Here is a 23324-nt window from a genome sequence, read left to right as displayed (position 1 = left end):
TTACTGGACAGATGAGCCTGGAGATGATTGCAGCTCCAGCCAACAGCTTTACTGCAACCTTCTGGAGATACTCTAAGAACAACTGTGCTAAGCCAGTCCCAGATCCTTGACTCTCAGAAACTAGTATGAGATAATAAATGTTTGCTGTTTTAAGCTGCTAAATTTTGAAGTAATTTGTTATGCAGCACTAGATAACTAATACAGATGACTTCCTTGTCTTTCACAGAGAGAACTCTAAAAAAACTGGATGAAGCTAGTTTTGCTAATCTGGCAGAACACCAGCATGGGAAAAAGTAAAACCCAGGACAGAAGATCAAGCAAGTGAATAATCCTTCAAGGAGGACTAGTACCTCATTAGATGGCTCCTACAGTGTTTATTCTTTATTAATGAAGTATTAACATCCATATCATCTTCAAAAACTTTTCATCATACCCATGAAACTATGCTAGGTTGAACGTGTCCACTGAGAAAAAGGAGAGAGAAAACACTTATGTACTTCCCCTCATCTGTTTTCAGGGGTTGGTGACTCAATAATTGTATATTGACCTCCTACTTCTATAAAACTATTAAATGAAGTATAAAAATGAAATTCAAAATGGGACATGAAGAGCAAAACATCAAACACGAGAGGAACGGTAAATTATGGCACAGATATATTATGGACTTTTAATGGAGCCATTTGAAAGAATTTCGATGAAAAACATTGAAATTGAGAAACGTTACGGATATACTAATATAGAACAATACCTAGAGTATTACACTATTTATATATAGAATACATAATGTAATACTAAGTAATATGCATTAAAGAAGCAAAAGAATATGTGTAAAATTTTAATTGGGATTGTCACTGGGAGGTGAGATTATAGAATTTTTTTGGTGGAGCAGGTAGAGCTGGAGGTGTTTCCTCATAAGACAACATAATCAGTAGGTTTGGAGTTAAAAATTCTAACTATGCCACTTAACTATATAACTTTGGGTCAGCTAGTTAATCTTCAACTCTCTATGCTACAGTTTCCTCATCTATGAAACTGTGATAATGTTAATAATGTCAGTGCCTACTTCATAAGATTAATGTGAAGATTAAATTAAAAAATGCAGGTAATGTATTTAGCACAAGGGCATGTTATATGTTAAACAAGCAACAAGTTAACAACCATATTCCTTTTGCTGTGTTTTCTGCATGACACATATTTGCATAATAAAAAGAAACAAAATAAAAATTGACACATTTCCCTGCCCATTAAACTATCACCACGGTAAATCACAGATAACTGACAGAAAGATGTCTGTGACAGAACAAGATATAAATAAAGTAAGTACAGATCTTCAATTTACAGTGGGGTTATGTCCCAATAAATCTATCATAAATTGAAAATATCTTAAGTCAAAAATGTATTTAATACACCTAATCTACCAAACATCATAACTTAGCTTCGCCTACCTGTAACATGCTCAGAACACTTACATTAGCCTACAGTTGGGCAAAATCATCTAGCACAAAGCCTATTTTATAATAAAGTGTTGAATATCTCATGTGATTTATTGAATACTGTACTGAAAGTGGAAAATAGAATGGTTACATGGGTACAGAAGGGCTGTAAGTATATGGGTTGTTTAACCCCATGATTGTGTGGCCAACTGAGAGCTGAGGCTTGCTGGCCTGCCTATCAGGAGAGAGTGTCATACTGCATTATCTCTAGCCTGGAAAAGATCACAATTCAAAACTCAAAGTATGAACAACAAGGTCCTACTGTATAGCATAGGGAACTATATCCAATCTCCTGGGATAAACCATAATGGAAAAGAATATTAAAAAAAATATATATATATATGTGTATAACTGAGTCACTTTGCTGTACAGCGGAGATTGGCACAACACTGTAAATCAACTCTACTTCAATAAAAAATGTAATTGGAAAGTTTTATGGGCCACCAAAAATTTCAGATACACTGAAAAAAAACCATGGATAAAAAAATTCAGTAACTAAAAAAAAAAGAATGTGTATATATATATATGTATAACGGAATCAATTTGCTGCACATCAGTAATTAACACAACATTGTAAATCAACTATATTTCAATTAAAATATTCAAACTATGGTTTCTACTGAATTGTATCACTTTTGCACCATCTTAAAGTTGAAGAATTATAAGTCAAACCATCATTAAGTCAGGGACCATCTGTATTAGCAAATACGTAACACCTATTACATAACCCCTACTCATGACAGTATTTTAAAAAATGTCTAAGTGATTTCAATTTCTTTGCAAGGTAGGGGCCACATGGACAACTTAACAGTTGGGTTCATAACTGTATATTTTAATTTGGGATTGGATTTGTGGTAAGAATGGGAATATCCCATTGTATTGTATCCTGTAGGGCTGTGCAGAGCAGAATCTGTACAACCAAGCATGGTGGTGTAGGGATGGGGTTGGTGATATTAATAGCCATCTCTACACAATGGGGAGTCTTTAGAGAGGGTCTTAGAGGCAGTGGGTTTTAAGGCCAGTTTTTGAGGCAGAAGGAAATCAAGAGAGGCAGGGACTAGGTAAGCCCAACCTAGGTCCTTGCTTGCCTCTCCTAATTGTACTGATACTGGCCCAGCTATAGTTCCAGGTGCTAAAAGCCCTGCTTTGCAAGGTCATCTGGTGTGCCCCATGTCATCATGAAGCTGTGGCTGGTCACTGGACTAACCCAAGAACATGTCTTTTAGGCCAATCCTGGACTTCTAAAATTAGCCAAAACGTTATTAGGCCTGCGTTCACAGCAATGAAAATAGCATAAAATTGAAAGTTTGAAAACAATCTCAATGTCCAACAATAAGGGACTGTTAAATAAAGATAGTGTTTCAAGCTGATAAACTGCTATGAAGTCATTAAAAATGAAAATTAGGAAGAGTAGGTGCTAAGTTATAATGAAGTTAAAAAAAAACAAGACAAAAGTAAGTAAACTGTAACTATATAAATCATTTATGTTTATGGACAAGGTTTAAAGAGAAAAACAAAAAAATCAGAAAAGCTTGTTTGGGTGGTAGAATTAAAATGACTTTATTTCATGAATTGTCTTTATTGATATAATATGCTTGCGTAAGTAATTTTAAAGAAGATTCACATTTTTTAAACCTAGAAATTTGACTCAGCAATTCTATATCTAGAAATATATTCTAAGAAAATAAAATAGAAAAAATATACTAAGATTATTCAAAAGAATCATTATTTATAATAGAGAAATATTTAGAAGTAACCGATGCTGCTAAAAATAGGGTCAGTTACATCAAGAGAACTGTATGGTTACATCATGAGACCTGTGTAGTTATTGAGATGATGCAGATTTATGTTTATAAATATGGATAAATGTTGCTAACCTAAAGAAAACACAGCATATTCCAACACAGAGAAAAGTCTGAAAGGATGCAGGCTGAAATATTAACAGTGGTATGTCTAAGCATTGCTGTTTTGGTGATTATTTGAACTTTTGCCTAATTCGGATTTCCAGTTCTTCTATAATTAAAATGTATAGTTTATGTAATTTTAAAAAGGGGGAGAATCTTAGGCATACAACTGTGCTGCATATTCTTTCTTATCTTCTCACCTGAAAGAATCAGAGGCCAGTCTGATGTCCAGGTGGCACGTGGACAGTTGCATTGAGCCCAGTACACACCCCCGTCAGGTGCACAGATGGGAGCAGCTATGAGAACCTGTGGCCCAGGGGAATGAGTAGCAATCCCAGAGTTAGTCTTAGTTCTACCCCTACTTCTTCAGGGCTTTGGATAAGTCCCTTAACTGCCACCTCTAATATTTTTTGAAAGCAGATTGAAAATAAATCATCGTAAGTAAAATCAGTTAACTTCCTGAGTTTTATTTCTGTTTGTTTACTAAATAAGAAAATAACGCCTGTCTTTCCTATCTTGCAGGGTGGCTTTAAGAATCAAGTGAAAGAATAGAAAAATATTTCTAAACATATCAATATCATTTCAAAATGACAAATATGCACATTATGAAACAACATGGGAAAATGTTTTCAAAATAAGCGAAAAAAGACATCACATCCTTGCACATACACACTGATGACACTGATGTGAAACAGGTGTTGGGGTAGAACAGTGAGTAATATTTTTACAGTATTTTATTGAGATATAATTTACATACAATAAAATGCCTAAATCTTAAGTTTACAGCTCAATGACTTTTTTAATAGGTATACAACTATTGGACCATCACCCAGATCAAGGTAGAGAATGTTTCCTTCTTCCCACACAGTTCATTCACAGTCGTTTCCAGTCAATCCTCACCCCCACCCCAGAGGTAATCTGACTTTTATTTTAACCATAATGTTAACGTTTAAAGGTTGGTCAGGAATTCCCTGGCGGTCCATTAGTTAGGAATCTGTGCTCTCACTGCCGAGGGCCTGAGTTCAATCCCTGGTCGGGAACTAAGATCTCACAAGCCTCGGGGAAAATCAAAAATCCTTTCAAGGTCACTTGATATAGAACCTGAAGTCCTGCGTTTATGCCTGAGATCTGCCCTTTCCTATGGGGAAGTCACAAATGCTTTTTGTGCCCCCCATTCCTCACCTGTTTAATGGGAATGATAATTCTCCCATGGCCTTTGTGGCTGTGGGGAAATTTAAAGCACCATGAGTGAGTCCTGCTGTGGTACCTGCTCATGGGAGGCACTTCACAAATGTTTGTTGCTTTGTATATTTTTCCTGTAGTGATTAGTGTTCCAGGGGCTGAAGTCCTGGGTTTGGATCTCTGTTGTCTCTCAACCCAGCTGAGTGACTTTGGTCAACTTTTAATCTCTTTCTTTCTTAATTTCATCTTCTGTAAATTAAATACCTTGTTTTCAGAATATATAACATGCAGAGAAAGGCACAAGAACCTGCATGCAAAAAGATTTTGAAATCTGGAGCTAGGGCACTATTCGGAACACTGGGAGGCTCTCCCAGGTCACTGTTTTAAACCCTTTTGGAAAAGGGCTCAGAGGATCTCAAACACAGTGGATTAGTGACGGAAGGAAGATCAGCTTTATGTCATGTCCAGGTCTGACCTTCACACCACCAGACATCTCTCTTCATAGCCATATAATTTAAAAAGAACAGTGAAAACATAAAATACTCTATGGAAACCACTGTCAAATCTTCTTTTACTAACAATTTTTTTTAAAACCAGGACTATTTTCTCTCAGAGACTACATAATTACTTTTTGTTTTCTTGTCATCACATACTTCTAAGCCAACATAGTGTCATCTATATCCATGACAACAGCTTCCAGTGCCTACTTCTGCCTTCACCATGGAAACATGGAAAAACACAAGCATAATTGAGAGATAAATCCCCAGAAAACTGGATTTAATTCAAAGTAAAAAAGGTAAGTTTGGCAAAGGCAACAGCTCTTAGTATAACACCTTGATAGTAAGAACAAAGTGGAAATTGAATATTTACAGTATATTATTAAAGGCAAAGCAGGAAAAGTTGTGCTTTGAAGCATTTCTAATAGCACTGTTTTATTTTTCAATTCCAGAGGTAATTCTTATTCATTCTAAAAAAGAAATGCTAAAATTGAGAAAAATTCACTATGTGAATATTTTGAGATATATTCTTCAATCTTTTTCATGCATACTTTAAAAAATCTTGGAATCATATTAGATATAAACTCAGCTGTGCAAGAACTTTTAAACTTTTAAACTCTTCTATATAAATGAACTTAATATTTTTTTCAAGTCTTCTTCCATCTAGGAGTAGAAAAATGACTCTCAGGACGTTAAATATCCCTCCCCTTTCTCTACCCAAGTTTGGAGAGAGGGAAGAGAAGGCTAGTGTCTGGTCTGAACTCATTTTCATCGACCTATATGGGCTTCTTCACCTTCCGAATCTTAAAAATCTTTGTTTCTTCCACTGACAGAATGACTACCATATACTGAATGGGGAGAGAGCAAGTGGTTCTAGGAAATGTGGGAGATCCCTTCTTAATATTCCCAAAACATAATTACATTTTGTTCAATTGCACATTATTCCCTCATATGGATATTATCATTTATTTAACTACCTTCTATTATTAAGCATTTTAGTGGGAATTTTTACTTGCTTCCTTAGCATAAATTCCTTCAAGTGAGATTGCTGTATCATGTGGTATGCTAATGTTTAAGGATTTTGAAACAAAATGCCAAATTATCCTTGTAAAGTTTGTAGGAATTTGCCCTTACATTATACATATGAATTTCTATTTATTTGTACATTCCACACAATACGATTTTGGTCTTTCAAAATTGAAATAAATCATAAAATTGATATATGTTAATTAAAAAAATTAAGTAGTACCAAAGACCAATCAGCAGAAAGTAAAAACCCTGCTTCTCCCAACTCTACTCTCTACTCTTTTACCAATATCTTTCCAGGATTTTTTCAGATAGTAAGGTAGAGATAGATAGATAAGAAATCGAGAAAGGTGGGGGGTAGAGAGAGAACACACACACATATATGTAATATAACGTAACACAGAGATACATATATTTTTAAAAAACAAAAAAAAGAAACATATATTGTTTTATAACTTTTTAAACCTAATATATTATAGACTGATTCATCCAATATTATTGAATATCTATAACGTGCTAAACATTTTTTATATACTATTTTTCCATGTCAATAAATATAAGTCTGGGGCTTCCTAGGTGGCGCAGTGGTTAAGAATCTGCCTGCCAATGCAGGGGACATAGGTTTGATCCCTGCTCCAGAAGATCCCACGTGTCATGGAGCAACTAAGCCCGTGCATGACAAAAAAAAAAAGAAAAATAAATATAAATCTGTATAAATTTAATGAGTGCATAGTATTCCATGCTATAATACACCATAAATAATTAACAAATTGTCTATTATTATTATTTAAAGCTACATTTAATTCTTGTAAAACCATCTTTGTATTTTTTGGATTATTTTCTTAAATTTTCAGAAGGGGAAATGCTGAGGCAAAAGACATGCACATGGTATAAAAACAGTTGATTGAACCTGGTGTACCCCCCCAAAAAAAAAATAAATTAAAATAATAAAAAAAAAAAAAAGACATGCACATTAAAAATGTTAATACATATTCCCAGATTTATCCCCAGAGAGATGGTTAGTCTCACCCATAGGGTATGAGAATTCTTGTTTCTCAACATCTTTACCAAAATGGGCACTCCCTGTCTTTTTAATTTTTGCCAACCAGATAGTCAAACAAAATAAAACCCCCAACTTGCTATTCTATTTTGGTTTTAATTAGTGCTTATTTCCGTGTGCAATCGAGAGCCACTGAAAGCTCTGAGCAGGGAAGGACTCTGCTCATCAGTGTGAGGGTGGGAATATCAGGAGGAGACCTGGAGACGCGGAGACCTGATGAGAAGTACTGAGGAGTGAAGCAGCCTGTGAAGGTGAGATTGGTGCTTCAGGGCGGTCAAAATCCAATTAAAATCATCTGGGTGAAATATCAGGACAGTGTGGTCTGATGTGGTTATGACTACGAAAGATCAAACTGAATCATTTATAGTGTCCTTTAAGCAAAAATTAACAAAAAGAGGATGATATGCATGATATGCTTGGGTGCATGTAGCCAGTTGTAATGGAGGAGAGAGGGGACCTGACCCTAATGCTCATGAATGAATGAATGACCTGTCCCCGTGTACCTTGGGGAGAGAGCTAGATAGTTCATTCAAATTTACCATAACCAGGATTTTTTTTTTCAATTCAGCAGAATAATTTTTTCCCCTGAAGGAAATCACGCTCATTGTTAAGGGAAAAAAAAAATCAAAGATTACTAATGCTTATACAGTGAAAAGCATGTGTCCTTGTCTTAAGATTGTCAGAGTTAGAGACTGCTTTCCTTCCCTCTCTGGGTGTAATAACGATAATAATAGCTCACATTTTTTTAGTGGTTACTATGTGCCAGAAATTAAACTTCCTACATATATTAACTCATTCAGCACCCCCCCAACTTTCAGAATATGTTTAGTTTATGATCTCATTTTTCAGATGAGAACACTATCACAGGGAGTTCAGTAACGAGCAAGGTTGTAGGATTTATAAGCAGTGGAGCTGGAATTCAAACCCAGATAGTCTGGCTTCCCAGCCTGTTTGCTTAATATAATCACACTGCCCAAAGTTCTTTTCAAGGTAGAGGGATGGACATTTCTGGACACAAAAAGACAAGGCTTTACATTATGAAAAAGGCTTTACATTATTCCCTATCACAGGGATGCTAAGCAGATTTCATCTACCTGACCTCAGAGCTGGTGTGGCCCACTGACAGGTAGGGATGGACCCAAGTGCTTTGTCCATAGCTGTCCATTATTACCATTTCTCATATGTCCTTTCTAGGTTATATAAGTATAGGGATAGTGTCTCTATATAACTTTTAACAAAGTGGTTACAACTTCACCTTGGACATTATTTTTCAGTTCATAACTAAATCATTCTTTTTTTTTTTACCAGCTGATATTCCCTTTTTTTTTTTTTTTTTTGCTGATAAATACAGGTTTAATGATACAGTGCTCTTCACAGATGGCTACAGAGACTATAAACTATTATCTAGGAATATACAACCATACAACACAGACCGCTTAGCCAGATCTAAAACAAACTGGCGTCTTATAACTACCCTGTAAACACTGCAGCCCTTCTTCCATCCAAAAATGACCCTAATCTCACATGAAAACAGTTATTGTAGGGAAATCAGAAACCCAGCCTTGTGGCCAAAAGTAAAAACCAAAGGAAAAATAGCAATTCAGTGGTTAGTTGGTGAAAGCGAGAAATCTGGTGCCCTTCACTGCGCTGCTTTGCTCTTCTTACTCTTGCTCTTTTTGTCCCTCTTCTTCAGGCCATCCATGTTAGCTCTCAGTAGGTTTGAATAAGCCATTTGAAACTTATTCACTTCCTTGGAGCTCACCACAGTGCTGATCTTCTTCTTCCCATCAGTAGCTCTTAACAGACACTTGTTGTCTGAGGGCTCAAAGCCCTCCACAGGACCTTTCCTTGGAATGGGTTTAGTTCGACCATCATACTTCTTTAGGGTGATGAACACGCTGCCCGACAACCGGCACTTCTGGAAGAGCCTGGTCAGCTCCGTCAGGAACTGCTCACTCTCCAGCAGCACCATCCTGGCGCTGCGGGCTCCGCTTCGCCAGCATAAGCCCCAACAAGTCTCCATTTCTTTATTTAACCAATCTCCTGGTAATAGATCTTTAGACTGTTTCTAAACAATGCTACAATGAATATCTTTGGCTATAAGTCCTTTGCATAAGTGAAAGCCACACTATATTCCTAGTTGTAAAATTATTATTATCAAAGGATATATACATTTTAAAGTTTAATATATTGTACTTAATTGCCCCTCAAGATATACCAATCTGCATTGCCATCAAAGTGTATGAGTGCATCCACTTTGTGGATTAAATACAGTTGACCCTTGAACAACTTGGAGGTTAGGGGCACCAACTTCCATGCAGTCAAAATCCACCTATAACTTTACAGTCAGCCCTCTGTATAAGCGGCTCTGCATCCTGGGATTCAACGAACTCTATGTAGAACTACAGTAGGTATTTAGTGGGGAAAAAAAAAACCTGGTATAAGTAGGCAGCACAGCTCAAACCTGTGTTGTTCAAGGATAAACTGTAAATATACCTTCTGTCTGACCCCTCACCCCAACTCCAGCAATCCACACACTGATTCCATGCTTCCAGGCAGCCTTTTGGTCAGTAATTCTTTTTTTTTAAAATAAATAAATTTATTTATTTATTTATTTAATTGACTGTGTTAGGTCTTTTTTTTTAATTTTTTTATTTTTGGGGGGGTACACCAAGTTCAATCATCTGTTTTTATACACATATCCCCATATTCCCTCCCTCCCTCAACTCCCTGTGTTAGGTCTTTGTTGTTGCACACAGGCTTTCTCTAGTTGTGGTGAGCAGGGGTTACTCTTCGTTGTGGTGTGTGGGCTCCTCATTGCAGTGGCTTCTCTTGTTGTGGAGCGCGGGCCCTAGGCATGTGGGCTTCAGTAGTTGCAGCACATGGGCTCAATAGTTGTGGCTCACGGGCTCTAGAGCACAGGCTCAATAGTTGTGCCGCATGAACTTAGTTGCTCCGTGGCATGTGGGATCTTCCTGGGGCAGGGATTGAACCCGTGTCCCCTGCAATGGCAGGTGGATTCTTAACCACTGTGCCACCTAGGAAGTCCGTTGGTCAGTAATTTTGCCCCCTGGGCAGAAGAAGAGAACATGCCTATTCCCTTCACTGGATAGTTATGTCCCCTTCATTATAAAATTAACAAATAGACATGGTATGGTTAACCTAAGTCTGCTTAATTCTGGCTTATGGACAAATGCAAATTTCATGAGCCACAAATCTGTGCGTGAGACCTGAAAATGCTATGACCACATTAAGGCACTGGTCCTTACGGAGTAGAGGGGGATAGAACACGTAGAGCCTTGTAGACCACTGAAAGGACTTTGGCTTTTACTCTGTGGTGGGAAACTATTGAAGGATTAAGGGGAAAAATACGGAAGAATATCCTTTTCTCATTTGTGGATTTTGTGAGAACTTGGTTAGTTGGTGGTGCATTTAGAAGCCGTCTACTTAGTTGTTCTTTCAAGTTGGAAAATGAATCAATCAAGATTTTATATGCGTATCATCTTTCAGATTTGTTGCTTACGTTGTATGACGTGGCTGTGGCTGTGGCTGGATCTGCTCCACAAGAGAAGATAGAGACCATGTATCACCTTCCAGGGAAGGTGTTCTGTTAGGGCCGGCAAGGATCTGGTCTTGAGTTATTAGTTAGACCACTTAGATTTGGGGTTGGATAATTTCTAGGCTTTGTTTGCCTTGATTTCCTCTCTCCTGAACTCCAAGAAGGTAGTTAGGCTCTTTAAATGTCCTCGTCTTCTTATGTCTTTTTTGTAGGACTTGAAGAAAGAAAGTTCTTGAAAATGGCTATCCCTGCCTTTTGTGAAGAGAGTGGGCAGGGAGGACAATGGATCTGGAATAGCTCATGGGAGAGGTGGGCAACAGGCCCCAAACTTGGTAGTGTCCCCAGTAGGGGACAGGCAGGCTAGACCCAGACATAGGGATCCTAGCTTACGCAGGGATTCCTGGTCTCCCACTCCTACTTCACAGGGTGGCCGGACTTAAAAGGGTCCATGTGGCTTGGAAATGAGGATATGAGTGGTGACTGATGGAAAGGATATGACCTAGAAATGTGAGGTCTTCTGTTGTTTTGTAGAGCCCTGGAGCCCTCCAGACTCTTGTGTGGAAGGTAAGGGAGCCCCAATAATGACTGAGATTGAATTTCTCACCAGCGTGATGGGATGAGGACTCAATAATTAGATTGATTTAGAGAAAATAAAGAAATACAATACTTTGCTCATAATCCTTTAGGAAGAATACTGCATAGGTGATCACATAAGAAGATCGCCTTATTTTGTTTAATTCTGTTTACACAGGGATCTAATTTTGTCACCTTGAGCAAGTTACTTAAATACTCTATGATTCAAAATTCTCACTAATAAAATGGGGAAAATAATGGTACTACCTTATAAAGTTTTATAAAAATTAAATAAGTTAATATACTCAAAGCACTCAAAATAATGCCTGGTATATAGTGTTTGTTATTATTATGCTCTATTTAAGTCATTATAATTCTTATTATATCAAAAATGTTAATTTTTGCTTGACACAAATAGCTGCTGGGAGCTCATCATGGCTATAGGGATGAATGCTGATGGATCTGGAAATATTTCTCAAGTCAAAACCAAAGCTTTAATCTGTACAGACATTACTATTCACAGACTTCCTCAGCATGCATGATTTTATTTGGTTCTCTAGACAAACCTTTGCAATGGGCAGATAAGGACTTCTAATTAATTCCTATTTTAAAGAAAAGACATCTGAAACTCAGAGAGGTGTCTTTTTGAAAATCTGTCCAGAAGAATTAGTTTGTATTTTAAGAGTATTAGGGCACCTGTGAAAAGGCTTGACAGATGACATTGTACTACTATTTTACATTTACAATATACATATTATATTTTACTACTATTATTGCAATTTATCACATATTATATATTATTTATTGTTGTTGTTGTTGTTGTTGTTACAAAGAAATAGCACTGCTCAGGCTAGCTTCAGGTCATTTAAAACCCAGTACAGAGAATTTAAAGGCAGCTTAACTCAATCTACAGTAACAAGTCTTATTTGCACCTGCTTCAGAGTGAAAAGGGAATGATATCTTGGTCATGCAAAGACACAGTCTCTGAATCTTTGCTTAATTACAGTTGGCTTCTTTTGGTTCTGGGATTCACCATATGGAGCACTGCTCTGAAGAGCAAGCAGTTATTGAGAAGCAAAGTCCTCTTCCAGTCATTCTTATTTGCTGGTAAGCTAACAAAGGAACAATTATATTCTGTTTCTGGCTATAAGATGAAAAGAAAAGTCCCATTTCTCATGAAACTGGACCCTATATACCCTTGAGGTATTTAGTAATCAAATTTGGCAATAACAAGTAAAAACGCATCAGCAGCCTTTAACTTATGAAGAGGCTATTTTCTAATAGTTTGTTTATCCGCCAGCTGTTTGGAACTAGGGCCAGAAATGCCTATTTCACCTACAAGAAATGCATAAGCCAGTTAGATCATCCTACCAGGACTAATAACAAGTGGAAGAAAAATTCTTAATAGCCTATCCTCAACCCTGTGTATATTAATATCCATGATCACTGCTTGAGCCGATAGTATATATGTTGCAGAATATATGCTATTGAGCACTTAATATTTATTGCCCTAATAGTCCAAATTGAGCCTTGAGTTGTAAGTCTCTTGGGAATCTCCCAGATGCCCAATATCTTGTGAGTTATTTTAAACCTCTCTGATTTCCCCTTGGGGAAAGGCAAGCAGATTAGAATAAACCTTGTGATATCGAATTTGAGGTATTGATGTATCTCATGATTTTGAATATGTATACACATATTAGAAACTGAGATAGACGTAAGTGTATATGTGTGTATACATACTTATATCTCCTAACTCTGTCCATTGAGAGGGACTAGAAGCAAGACACACCAGAAACCATGAGCACAGCTAGCGCCCTGGTCTTCATTTCTAAATTAACTAAACATCACGCTCCCTGAAAACGAATCAAGGCTCCTTGAGAAATGACTGGTTCAGGGCCAGGGCAGAGAAACTACAAACAGGCCTAGAACATCGTATTGTGCTGCAATGTAAGGAAGCGCTCAAAGAGTTATGGGGGCATGTCAAAAAGACATCAGACCAGCACTGAGGGGTTCCCACTATGCAACAGGGAATAATTTGTGCTATAAAAATAATTTTGATTTATATAAGCCATTGCATCAAACCATAACCTACTGAATAAAACAGGAATCCTTAAGTCTATCGTGATAAAAATAAATGGATAGATAAACGAATGGAAAAAATAAAGTTCTACCTTTTAGCAATATGCCAACAAGTAGATGTAGATGGAATGACAGAATTAGAAAAACACCAACTGGCAACCACTGTAATACTAATAAATGATTCAGGCAAGAATTATCAATAAATCCTAAAGTTTATGGTTGAAAGTTGGATGAGGAACAGTATATTTATATAGTCTAAAGTATCTCTTTACAAAAATAGTCATTGATTACTTGTTAATTAATAATACAAAATACTTAGTAATTAACTTTACAGTGGGAAAATATGGGAGACATTAACTTAACCAAGGGATAAGAGTTAATATCTCCAGTAATGGAACAAATAGACATTATGTGCCTTCTGATACGTTACACTGAGAAGAACACAGCATCACTTGTGTTTTTTTGCCAACAGCGCATAGCTTGAACATAATCATGAGGAATCATCAAGCAAACCCAAATTTCAGCACGATCTACGAAGTAACCGAACTGTTCTTTTAAAATATGTCAAGGTCATGAAAGACAAAAGACAAACAGTTCCAGAATGAAAAGACTACAGAAGCATAACAATAAATGCAATTTTGACCTTGGACTGGACCTCAGACCTTAAAGAGCATTATTGGAACTAACGCTGAAACCTGAATAGGGTCTGTGGATAGATGGAAATATATTAACCTATGTTAATTTTGTTGGTTGTATGTGGTTATGGAGAAGAGCATTTTTGTCTTTAGGAAATATACCCTGAGGAATTAAGAGGTAATGAAACTTCATGTTTGTCACTTATTCTCAAATAGTTCAGAAAAATATGTATGCAATATAAAGATAATAATAAGGCAAATATGATAAAATAACAATTGGGGGAATTCTTTGCAGTGTACTTGCAACTTTTCGGTAATCTGAAATTATTTAAAAACAAAAAGTTAAGACAATGTTCAAAAAATGAAACAAATCATCATGCCTACAAGAAAATTTTACTGAGCTTTCAAGGAATAGATCATTTCCAATTTAATAAAATCCTTCCAAAGAATACAAAAGGGAGACCTCCCTGGCAGCAGGGGGGTTAAGGATCCAGGCTTCCACTGGGCAGAGGGCACGGGTTCAATCCCTGGCTCCTTTTGGGGGAACTAAGATCCTGCATGATGCAAGGTGTGGCCAAAAGAAAAACAAAACAAAAGGAAGAAACACTCCTCAACTCATTCTGGAAGAAGGGGAAATTACAGACCTATCTCATGCATGAACATAGGAGAGAAACCCTAAACAAAATATTAGTAAACAACCCAGCAACGTGGAGAAAAGATAATATATCTAAACTAAATTCACTTTATTCCTGGAATACAAGTCTAATATAGCATTAAAAGTTTTATAAATATTATTCATTACATTAATAAAGACAAAAAATCCGATATTCTCCATAGATGTCGAGAAAGCATTTGTGGAAAATACGTTGGCAAATCAGGAGAGTGAAATTTCTTTAGCCTGATAAAGGCTATCTACAAAAAACTTACAATCAAAATAATTCTTAGTAATAAAACATCAGAAACTTTCTCTTTAAGAACCAGGAACAAGAAAAAGATGCTCACTATCGTCACTTTCACTCTACACTGGACTAGAGTTTTAGCCAGTGTGTTAAGGAAGAAAGGGAAAGAGGGAAGAAAGGCAGGCAAACATTAGGGTCAGAAATGAAGAAACAAAATCACAGATGATAAATATCTACACAGAAAACCCAAGATTATTCAGACAAATAATAAATTTAGTAAGATGGCCAGATATAAAGCCAACATACAAAAAATCCATCATATTTAGATACACCAGCCACAAAGAAAATGTTATTTCCAAAATACCATCAACAATAGCAAAATAAAGACCCTAATAAGGAGAGGGGCTGGGACCTGGGGCCCTTTACTACCTTCCTTGCACCTGAGCAAAGTCTCCTCCAGCAACAGAATGCAAAGAAACTATAAGAGACTAAAAATAACTTCATGCATGCACAGTTGGGGCACATAATGAACAAGATACAAAAAGGCCAAAACCGAACTGCCACTTCTGAGGTGCACAGAGCAAAAGCAGGGTAATACTGCTTGATCCCTGTACGCTGCACCACCAAGGGGGTGGGCAGACAACTTAAGCCACCCCTCCCGCCCAACCCACAGGTCCACCCCCACTCTCACCACATTTAAAGGACCAGCTCGCTCCCGGCTAGGGAACAAGCAAGGACACCTGTTCCTTGTTCTAGTTCCCACTCACTCATGCTCCACGAGTCCCAATAAAGCCCTGCCTGAGTTCCTCATCTGGCCTCTTATCAATTTCTATGGATTAAAGAGTCCAAGAACCCAGGTCGGTAACAGTAATAAGTTTAGTAAAACTGTATTAGACATTAAAGAACACGTAAATATATGCAGATACATCCATGTTCCTGGACAGGAAGATATTATCTTAAAAACGCAGCTCAAGAGTATAAACTCTGGATCCAGATTGCCCTCAGCTCTGCCACTTTGCAGCAGGCAAATTACTTAACTGCTCTGTATCTCCATGAGAATAGCACTTACGTCATAAAGTTAAGAGGATTACATGAAATAATGCATAGGAGAAGTTTAGAACAGCAGACAGGGACTTCCCTGGTGGTCCGCTGGGTAAGAATCCCTGCTCCCAGCGCAGGGGGCCTGGGTTCCCATCGCTGGTAGGGGAACTAGATCCCATATGCATGCCCAAACTACAAGTCGGCATGGTGCAAGTAAACATGCCACAAGGAAGATCCTGCCTGCCGCAACTAAGATCCTGGGCAGCCTAAATAAACAAATTTTTTAAAAAAGAAGAGTACCTGCTACGTAGGAAAAACTTCCACATGGTAAACTTATGGTCCAAGTCAGGCGTTCTGGAGCAACAAAGTGAAAGCATAGTCCCCTAACCAATGTGTAGCGGCCTCTCAGTTCTTATGTGACAAAGTGAAATACACTTCTATGGTAAATCACGCTTGTTTGGGGTTTTCCGTCCCTTACCCTGAGCTCTATCCCAACTAACACACTGGCCAACTCAAGCGCCGTGACGAAGCCCTTCCCTCTCGTCCAGCTTCCACCACAGCCACCACCCCAGTTTCTCGGGAGGGAGGCCACGTGACCTAGTTTGACCAATAGGCTGTAAGAGGAGTCTCCAGAGGGCTTCTGGGAAATTTCCCCTCCCCGCAAAAGGGAAAGCAGGGGGCAGGCAATAGACCTTCTGGTGCTGCTGCCGCTCACTTTCTGTACCAGTTTGGGTTTCCCTTAGGAGCAAACTCTGAAACAAGGATTTGAGCATCACTGGTTTACTTGGAAGATGTTCTCAGGAAACATTGGTAGGGAAGTGGGGAAGAGAGACCAAGAAGGGCAAGAAGCCAATAAAAGATGAGTTGTCAAGGCAAGTCACCCGGTGTGGGTAACTGAGACATATGCCCCCCGAGGGGAGCAGTATAGAGCCTCACTTCAATGTGATCACCCTTTCCAGGGACAAAGCAGCAGGATTTTACTCACCAGCTCTCCTCAACTATTGCTTGAGTGCTGCTCTAGAAGGTTTTGGTGGCCAGAGAGAGAGCTCGGCAGGGAGTGAGGTGGTGGGATTCTGGCAGTTGGAAGCTGGGCCAGCATCCCTGAAAATGGAACAGGCCATTGGGATATGGGGTGACCGCATCTGCTACATACTCCTTGCTTGCCCTGTTGAAATGGTTGTGAGAGCCACTGCAGCCATCTTGCAGCCATGATGGGAAGGCAGATAGAGCTCAAGAGATGCGGACTCAGAACTCTGCTGTGAAAGAGTTTCTGAACCCAAAGAGCAAGGCCCTACCTCAGGACTATCTGTTATATAAGCACAAAGAAACTCCTCTTTATTAAACCATTGTTTGTTGGATCAGATGCATTCTTAATAGTCATACTGCTTTTTCCTGGTGTGTCACTCAGGGGCATTTAGGTTAATCTCAGTGGGGTTAGGGTTTTGGAAGCCAAAGCCGGGAGACTAATGATATTTCTGGTTTTTGCTTGAATGGAGAGGGAAAAAGAAAAGAAAAGGAAAACACTGTGGATGAGCAAGGGGTGGGGAGAGGAGAAGGAAAACTGAGATAATATCTTTAAAAATATTATCCTGCCACAGTGGTTCATGATGGCTAGAGTTTAGTGTGTGGAGGCCAGGCCGGCATCTGGATTAACTCCCCAGGCCCAGCTCTCACCTCAGTGTATGGTCCTCTTGCCCCTTGCAGTTCTCTGTCCAACTCTCAGGTAGAGACCTGAGAACTGACTAGAACAGCAAGAATTCAAAACAATTCTGAAAAAGTCTGAGAACAACCTAAGGATATAATTTGTTTCATTGACCATACATGCTGAGTTTAAACTGCTGTGGAGAAAAATCTAACAGAGGGTGGAAAGAGACTACTTAGAGACACAAGGAAAAAGTGATGCTTTCTGGGGAGAAATTACACAGCCTACTCTTCTTTCTTCCTTAGGCTATCTTGGCTTCTTGTGTTTCTCTGTCAGGATGAACCCTATGGTTGCCTGTACTCAGTGCCTGAACTTCCTCTTTTAAAAGCTGCTCCTTCAGTGACTGGTAGAAATTAACCTCAGCCTTCACAGGATCCTATTCCCTTGCTTCATGTGGTTCTGTCCCAGAATACTGTGTCCATATGGCCACCGTGTTCAGCAAGGTTGGCAGATGTATAACTTCCTTCTGCCCTTATAGATACTATCTTCAGTGTATTTTCTATCTTGAACATTTTTTTTCTGTTTTTTTCAAACTTATCACCTTTCTAGAGTCTTAAGGGAAGGGGAATGACCACGTCAGACATTTAGCTAGATCTACTCATGTTGCTCTCCCTACCACCCTGACAAGATGTTGTTCAACCCATTGTGAGATCATTGATGGAGACATTTCTCAGTGTGTCCCAGAGGGATTGAAAGAAGGGGGTGCCTTTGAGATGTCATGTGATGGAAAGATTCCCTGGATGGAAGGTATGTGAGTCCTCCAAGGAGGACCACCAAAAGTTTGTTCTGCCTGGTAGACAAACTGGGGGCCCTCCTGCAAGGGTGCCACAGCTTAAGATCTTTACATAAGTTTATATTTGGGTCCTAGACCCTCTTCCAGACTACAGGCTGGGTAGTTTGTCTTAACTACACACAACACCTCTTTCTGAGCCCTGCCTGGAAAGACTGGGTAGCTGCATTTCATATTCTGGCAGGCGCAGGGCGCTGGGAGGCCTGTGGGCTGGTGGTACCTTTAGAAGTCTGACCTCTAACAAATGACCTCTGGGTTTTATCAAAGATCCTTTCCTCCTGCCAGGTATAAAAGAGGCAGAGTCTGGCTCTGAAACAGTGGGTGACTTGATAGTAACTAGCATAGATGGTTATCTGATGACCCAAGGCCTCCTTGGTGCCTCGGCACTGTGTAAGACCCTAAGACGTTTGCCCAACCACAGCAGAGGTAGCCTCAAGAATAACTAAGATCAAATTTCTCATAGGTCAAGTGAAATGCAGAACCAGAGCCAGTTGGTTGATATAAAGTCAAGATATTTCTTGCACACCTGAATGTATAGAGTGACATTAATATGGGTTACTTATAAATAAAGCAATTAAAGCTCAAAGAGTTTAAATAACAAGTCCAAGACTACACCGCTAATAAGCAGCAGAGTTAAAAACTGAGTGTACTTTTCCTTCCACAATCCAGGCTTTTCCCATTCTAACTTGCTACCTCTCAGGCATTATGAAAATGGCATTCTTCATTTTTGAAATTACTGCCGACCAAACCACTTATAGTTAAACAAGACTGTCAATTTTGCTTTCTAAATACTTCTCAAAACCTTTCATGTTCTCCACATTCATTGCCAACACCCTAGGCCTTCATCTCCTACCTACACATTTGTAATAGCTTCCTAAGTAGCCTTCCTTATATTCACTCTTCTCCTTCCCACTCCCTTCGCCATTTCCACACAATCCAGAGTGATCTTCTTCCAAAGGAAAGCTGATCATATTCTTGCCCTATCTAAAACGCTTCACCAGCTTCATGATGTTTTAGAATTTAGCCCCAGATCTCTAACCTGGGTATTATCTATCCATAACCACATTTGCAGCTTCATCTCCTGACGTCATCCCCCAGCCCTGTACTTCAGCCACGGGACCTTTGCACATGCTGTTCCAAATGCTTCAACACTCTCCTGTGTTCTTTCCCTACCCTTCCAGATCTTGCATCAAATCCCATGTTCTCAGTGAAACTTCCCTTGATTCCCCCACGTCAGGTCTTTTGGTTTTTACTTTCATAACATTCAGTACTTTTTCTTCACAGTGCTTAATATGGACACTTAATTATTAACTTTTGGGGCTATTAGATTAACATCTGTCTCTCTTACTAGATTGTTAGCTCCATGAGGAAAGGGACAATATCTAGTGAACCAACTAGCTTGTGGACTGACACCTAGTAGGTATTCAATAAATACATATTGAACAAATGATAAACTTTAAGAAGATAAATATAAACCAAAGCAGGGGCAAAGGTAAGGGTTGCAATCGTCTATGGTTCTGGGTTTACTTTGATGGCCTTTGTTACACAGATGGAATTGTGGAGAACAAAGAAAGAGATTTCAATATTTTTTAAAAAATAAGTAGGTATGGAGGTGATGTTTTCTAACTAGGGTATTGATATACGGCTGAAGTGTATTAACTTCTATATAGGAAAAATACTCCAGGACAGCCTGTGACTGGCTTTATCTGGTCCACATTAATTTCCAGGAAAAGTGAATCACAGTGAAACTGAAGAAAGAGAAATATTCCAAATGAGGCACTGGAATAGGACAGATTGTGATTACCTTTGTCTCAATGCTGCCTCACACAGTCCAATGCTTCTTGTATTGATTACAAAAGGAACTGAACATTGCTTTGTTAATTTTATTTTCTCTCAACTGGAAATTGAAACAGATAATAACACTTTAAAAAATTCCAGAACCGAGCTATAATCTCTTTAGGGCTTGACCAAGGTTTACCTGAGGAAGAAGAGACCCTCTCTTTAAATAACTCATATCTTTGGCTTGATGCAAAGATATGGGCTGTTTTCTTTTCTTTTTTTTTTTTTTAATAAATTTTATTTATTTCTTTATTGGCTGTGTTGGGTCTTTGTTGCTGCTCATGGGCTTTCTCTAGTTGCAGCGAGCGTGGGCTACTCTTCATTGTGGTGAGCGGGCTTCTCATTATGGTGGCTTCTCTTGTTGCGGAGCATGGGCTGTAGATGTGTGGGCTTCAGAAGTTGCAGCTCACGGACTCTAGGGCACCAGGCTCAGTAGTTGTGTTTCCAGGAAGGAATGGCCAAGCAGAGTAGGCACACTGAACAGATTTAGGACGGGATGGTTTGAACAATTTCAGCAGGCTCTGGGCTATTTGGGTGGTCCCTAATTGCCAGCACCTGGCCCTGGGGCAATTTAGGGCAGGGAGAGTACTGGCTTGATGTGTGAGAGTTTGATAAGGAGAGGGCTGGGTGAGCTCTGGATTGGTTGGTTCGTTCATATATCAAAGGCATACTTGCTGGGGAGTCATTTGCTTTTTCTAGGAATTAGCTGGCCCTGGTGGGGTGGTGGGGAGACAGTCTTTTCAGGATCAAGACCCCAAATACCAGAGCATCAAAAATAGAGAAAACAAGTCAATACACCTGAGGACTGGGGCTTTCTCAGTGGGGGATTTTTTTCAGAGCGTTCCTTTCAGCTCACTTCCTTTTTTCTTTCCTTTCCTTCCCTCACCTCCCTGCCCAATCACCACCCTCCTTCCATCCGAGTGACTATTTATTGAGGCCCTACTGTCTGTGTGTCAGGCACTGTGTCAGGAGCTACAGATGAGGCACAGTTCCTGCCCTCAGGAAGCTCACAGTCTGGTGGGGAGGGTGGACGTCAGCCTTGTGGTGGGTTTGGAACTTCAAGGATCTCTTCAGATTTGCTTTCAAAAAGTTTTTCTCTCTTCTTGCTGGTCTTGTCATATCTACCTCTAACATTTTCTGTCCCCTTCTGCTTTTTGGGCTACCAGATAGTGAAGAATTGTAGTAAATAAAAGGAAAAGAGGTCTGGCTGAGTTTTAAGGGTCTCCTACCTGTGAGGTGTTGGGCCTTAGTAGTGGGGCTTATACCTTCTTTGTAATAATTGTGAAGCTTTGCTGCAAGCAATTGTGCTGGCCAGAATTCTCTAGTGAGAGGGAGTGTTATTCTTTTCTATTTCATCTCATCTGGAAAATGTGTAACACTCTATTCCCCAAAGGTGTCAAGCAAATGAGTTATTGTAGAGGCAAAGTACACATAACAGGGAATACCTATATCTCCCCTTATTTGACATTTATGTACTTTGACCACTCTCATGGCAGAGGTATTGAAGGATAAAGTAAGATGGTGCATAAGAATGCTTGGCCACGTGGGCACCAATTCATGGCAACTGTTTTCAGAGCCAGTGCATTTTCTCAGCAGCTCCTGATCTCGCTGTGAACCAGAGCTGTGGCTGCCTCAAGAGTCGTGATTTTGTTTATTTGTGGGTGGGAAATTCCCTTCATCTATGTGTATCTCAAATTTTGATTTCACTCTTGAATGATCACTTAGCTGGATAAAAAGTTCTAGTTGTCAGTTGTTTTTGCTAAGAATTTCTGGTATCTGTTGCTGCTACTGAGAAGTCTATGACCAGTGTAAATAATTCCTATAATCTGCCTTTTCTCTCTGGTAGCTTCATAGATTTTCTTTTATCCCTGGTGTCCTAGAATATCACTTTCATTTCTCTAAGTGTAGATTTATTTTTATTTTTCCTTCTTGGATTTTAGAGTGAACTTTCTATCTGAAGAATCATGCCTTTTAACTATTCTGGATAATTCTCAACTGTCATCACCTTAAACATCACTTCACTATCAGTTAATCCAGTGTCTTCTTTTGGAGCACTATTTGTACGTACGTATTTTGGAGCCTCTCAATGTTATTATCAGCATCTCTTAACTGTCTCTGTGATATATTCTGGGCAAATGCTGCAATTATGTTTTCCAGTTTAGTAATTCTCTCTTCACCTGTGTCCAGCCTAGAGTTTATCTCATACATTGAGTTTTGTTTGTTTGTTTGTTTGTTTATTGGCTGCTTTGGGTCTTCGTTGCTTCACATGAACTTTCTCTAGTTGGGGCGAGCAGGGGCTACTCTTTATTGTGGTGCATGGGCTCCTCATTTTGGTGGCTTCTCTTGTTGCAGAGCACTGGCTCTAGGTGTGCAGGCTTCAGTAGTTGTGGCACTTAGGCTCAATAGTTGTGGCACACAGGCTTAGTTGCTCCATGGCATGTGGTATCTTCCCGGGGCAGGGATCCAACCCATGTCCCCTGCATTGGCAGGAGGATTCTTAATCACTGCACCACCTAGGAAGTCCCCTCATACATTGAATTTTAAATTTCATTGACTATAATTTTCCTCAGAGTTTTAGTTGGCAATTTTTTATACCCAATTATTCTTGTTTTTCTTCTGCCTATTACGGATTTACAATTTATTTTTTCTTTAATGGAATTATTTGTCTCTTTAAAAAATATATATTTATTTTTGGCTGCGTTGGGTCCTCATTGCTGTGCGCAGGCTTTCTCTTGTTGTAGAGCATGGACTCTAGGCGAGTGGGCTTCAGTAGTTGTGGCACGCGGGCTCTAGGGTGCAGGCTCAGTAGTTGTGGCTCATGGGCTTTGTTGCTTTGCTGCATGTGGGATCTTCCCGGCCCAGGGATCGAACCTGTGTCCCCTGCATTGGCAGGCAGATTCTTAACCACTGTGCCACCAGGGAAGCCCTATTTGTCTCTTTTAATCATCCTTAGAGCATTCAGTGTTTTTTCCATGCAGCTTTGTCAAATTCCATGGCACAGAAATAACATGAAAGGACCATGAGAGTTTGGACAATGGGCATCTC

General features: G+C 39.2%; 1 protein-coding gene across 1 annotated transcript; it reads right to left on the bottom strand.

The window, feature by feature from the left end:
- Positions 1 to 8549: 8549 nt before the first annotated feature.
- LOC130852153 (signal recognition particle 14 kDa protein) lies at positions 8550 to 9142 on the bottom strand. Its single transcript, XM_057732896.1, has one exon. It carries the CDS (start codon positions 9132 to 9134, stop codon positions 8802 to 8804), a length of 333 nt encoding a protein of 110 aa, XP_057588879.1. The 5' UTR covers positions 9135 to 9142; the 3' UTR covers positions 8550 to 8801.
- Positions 9143 to 23324: the final 14182 nt, after the last annotated feature.

The sequence above is a fragment of the Hippopotamus amphibius genome, chromosome 4 (assembly GCF_030028045.1).
Source record: "Hippopotamus amphibius kiboko isolate mHipAmp2 chromosome 4, mHipAmp2.hap2, whole genome shotgun sequence".
NCBI lineage: Eukaryota > Metazoa > Chordata > Mammalia > Artiodactyla > Hippopotamidae > Hippopotamus > Hippopotamus amphibius.
Note: the sequence above shows the minus strand (reverse complement) of the source record. Positions and strands in the feature narration are given on the sequence as shown.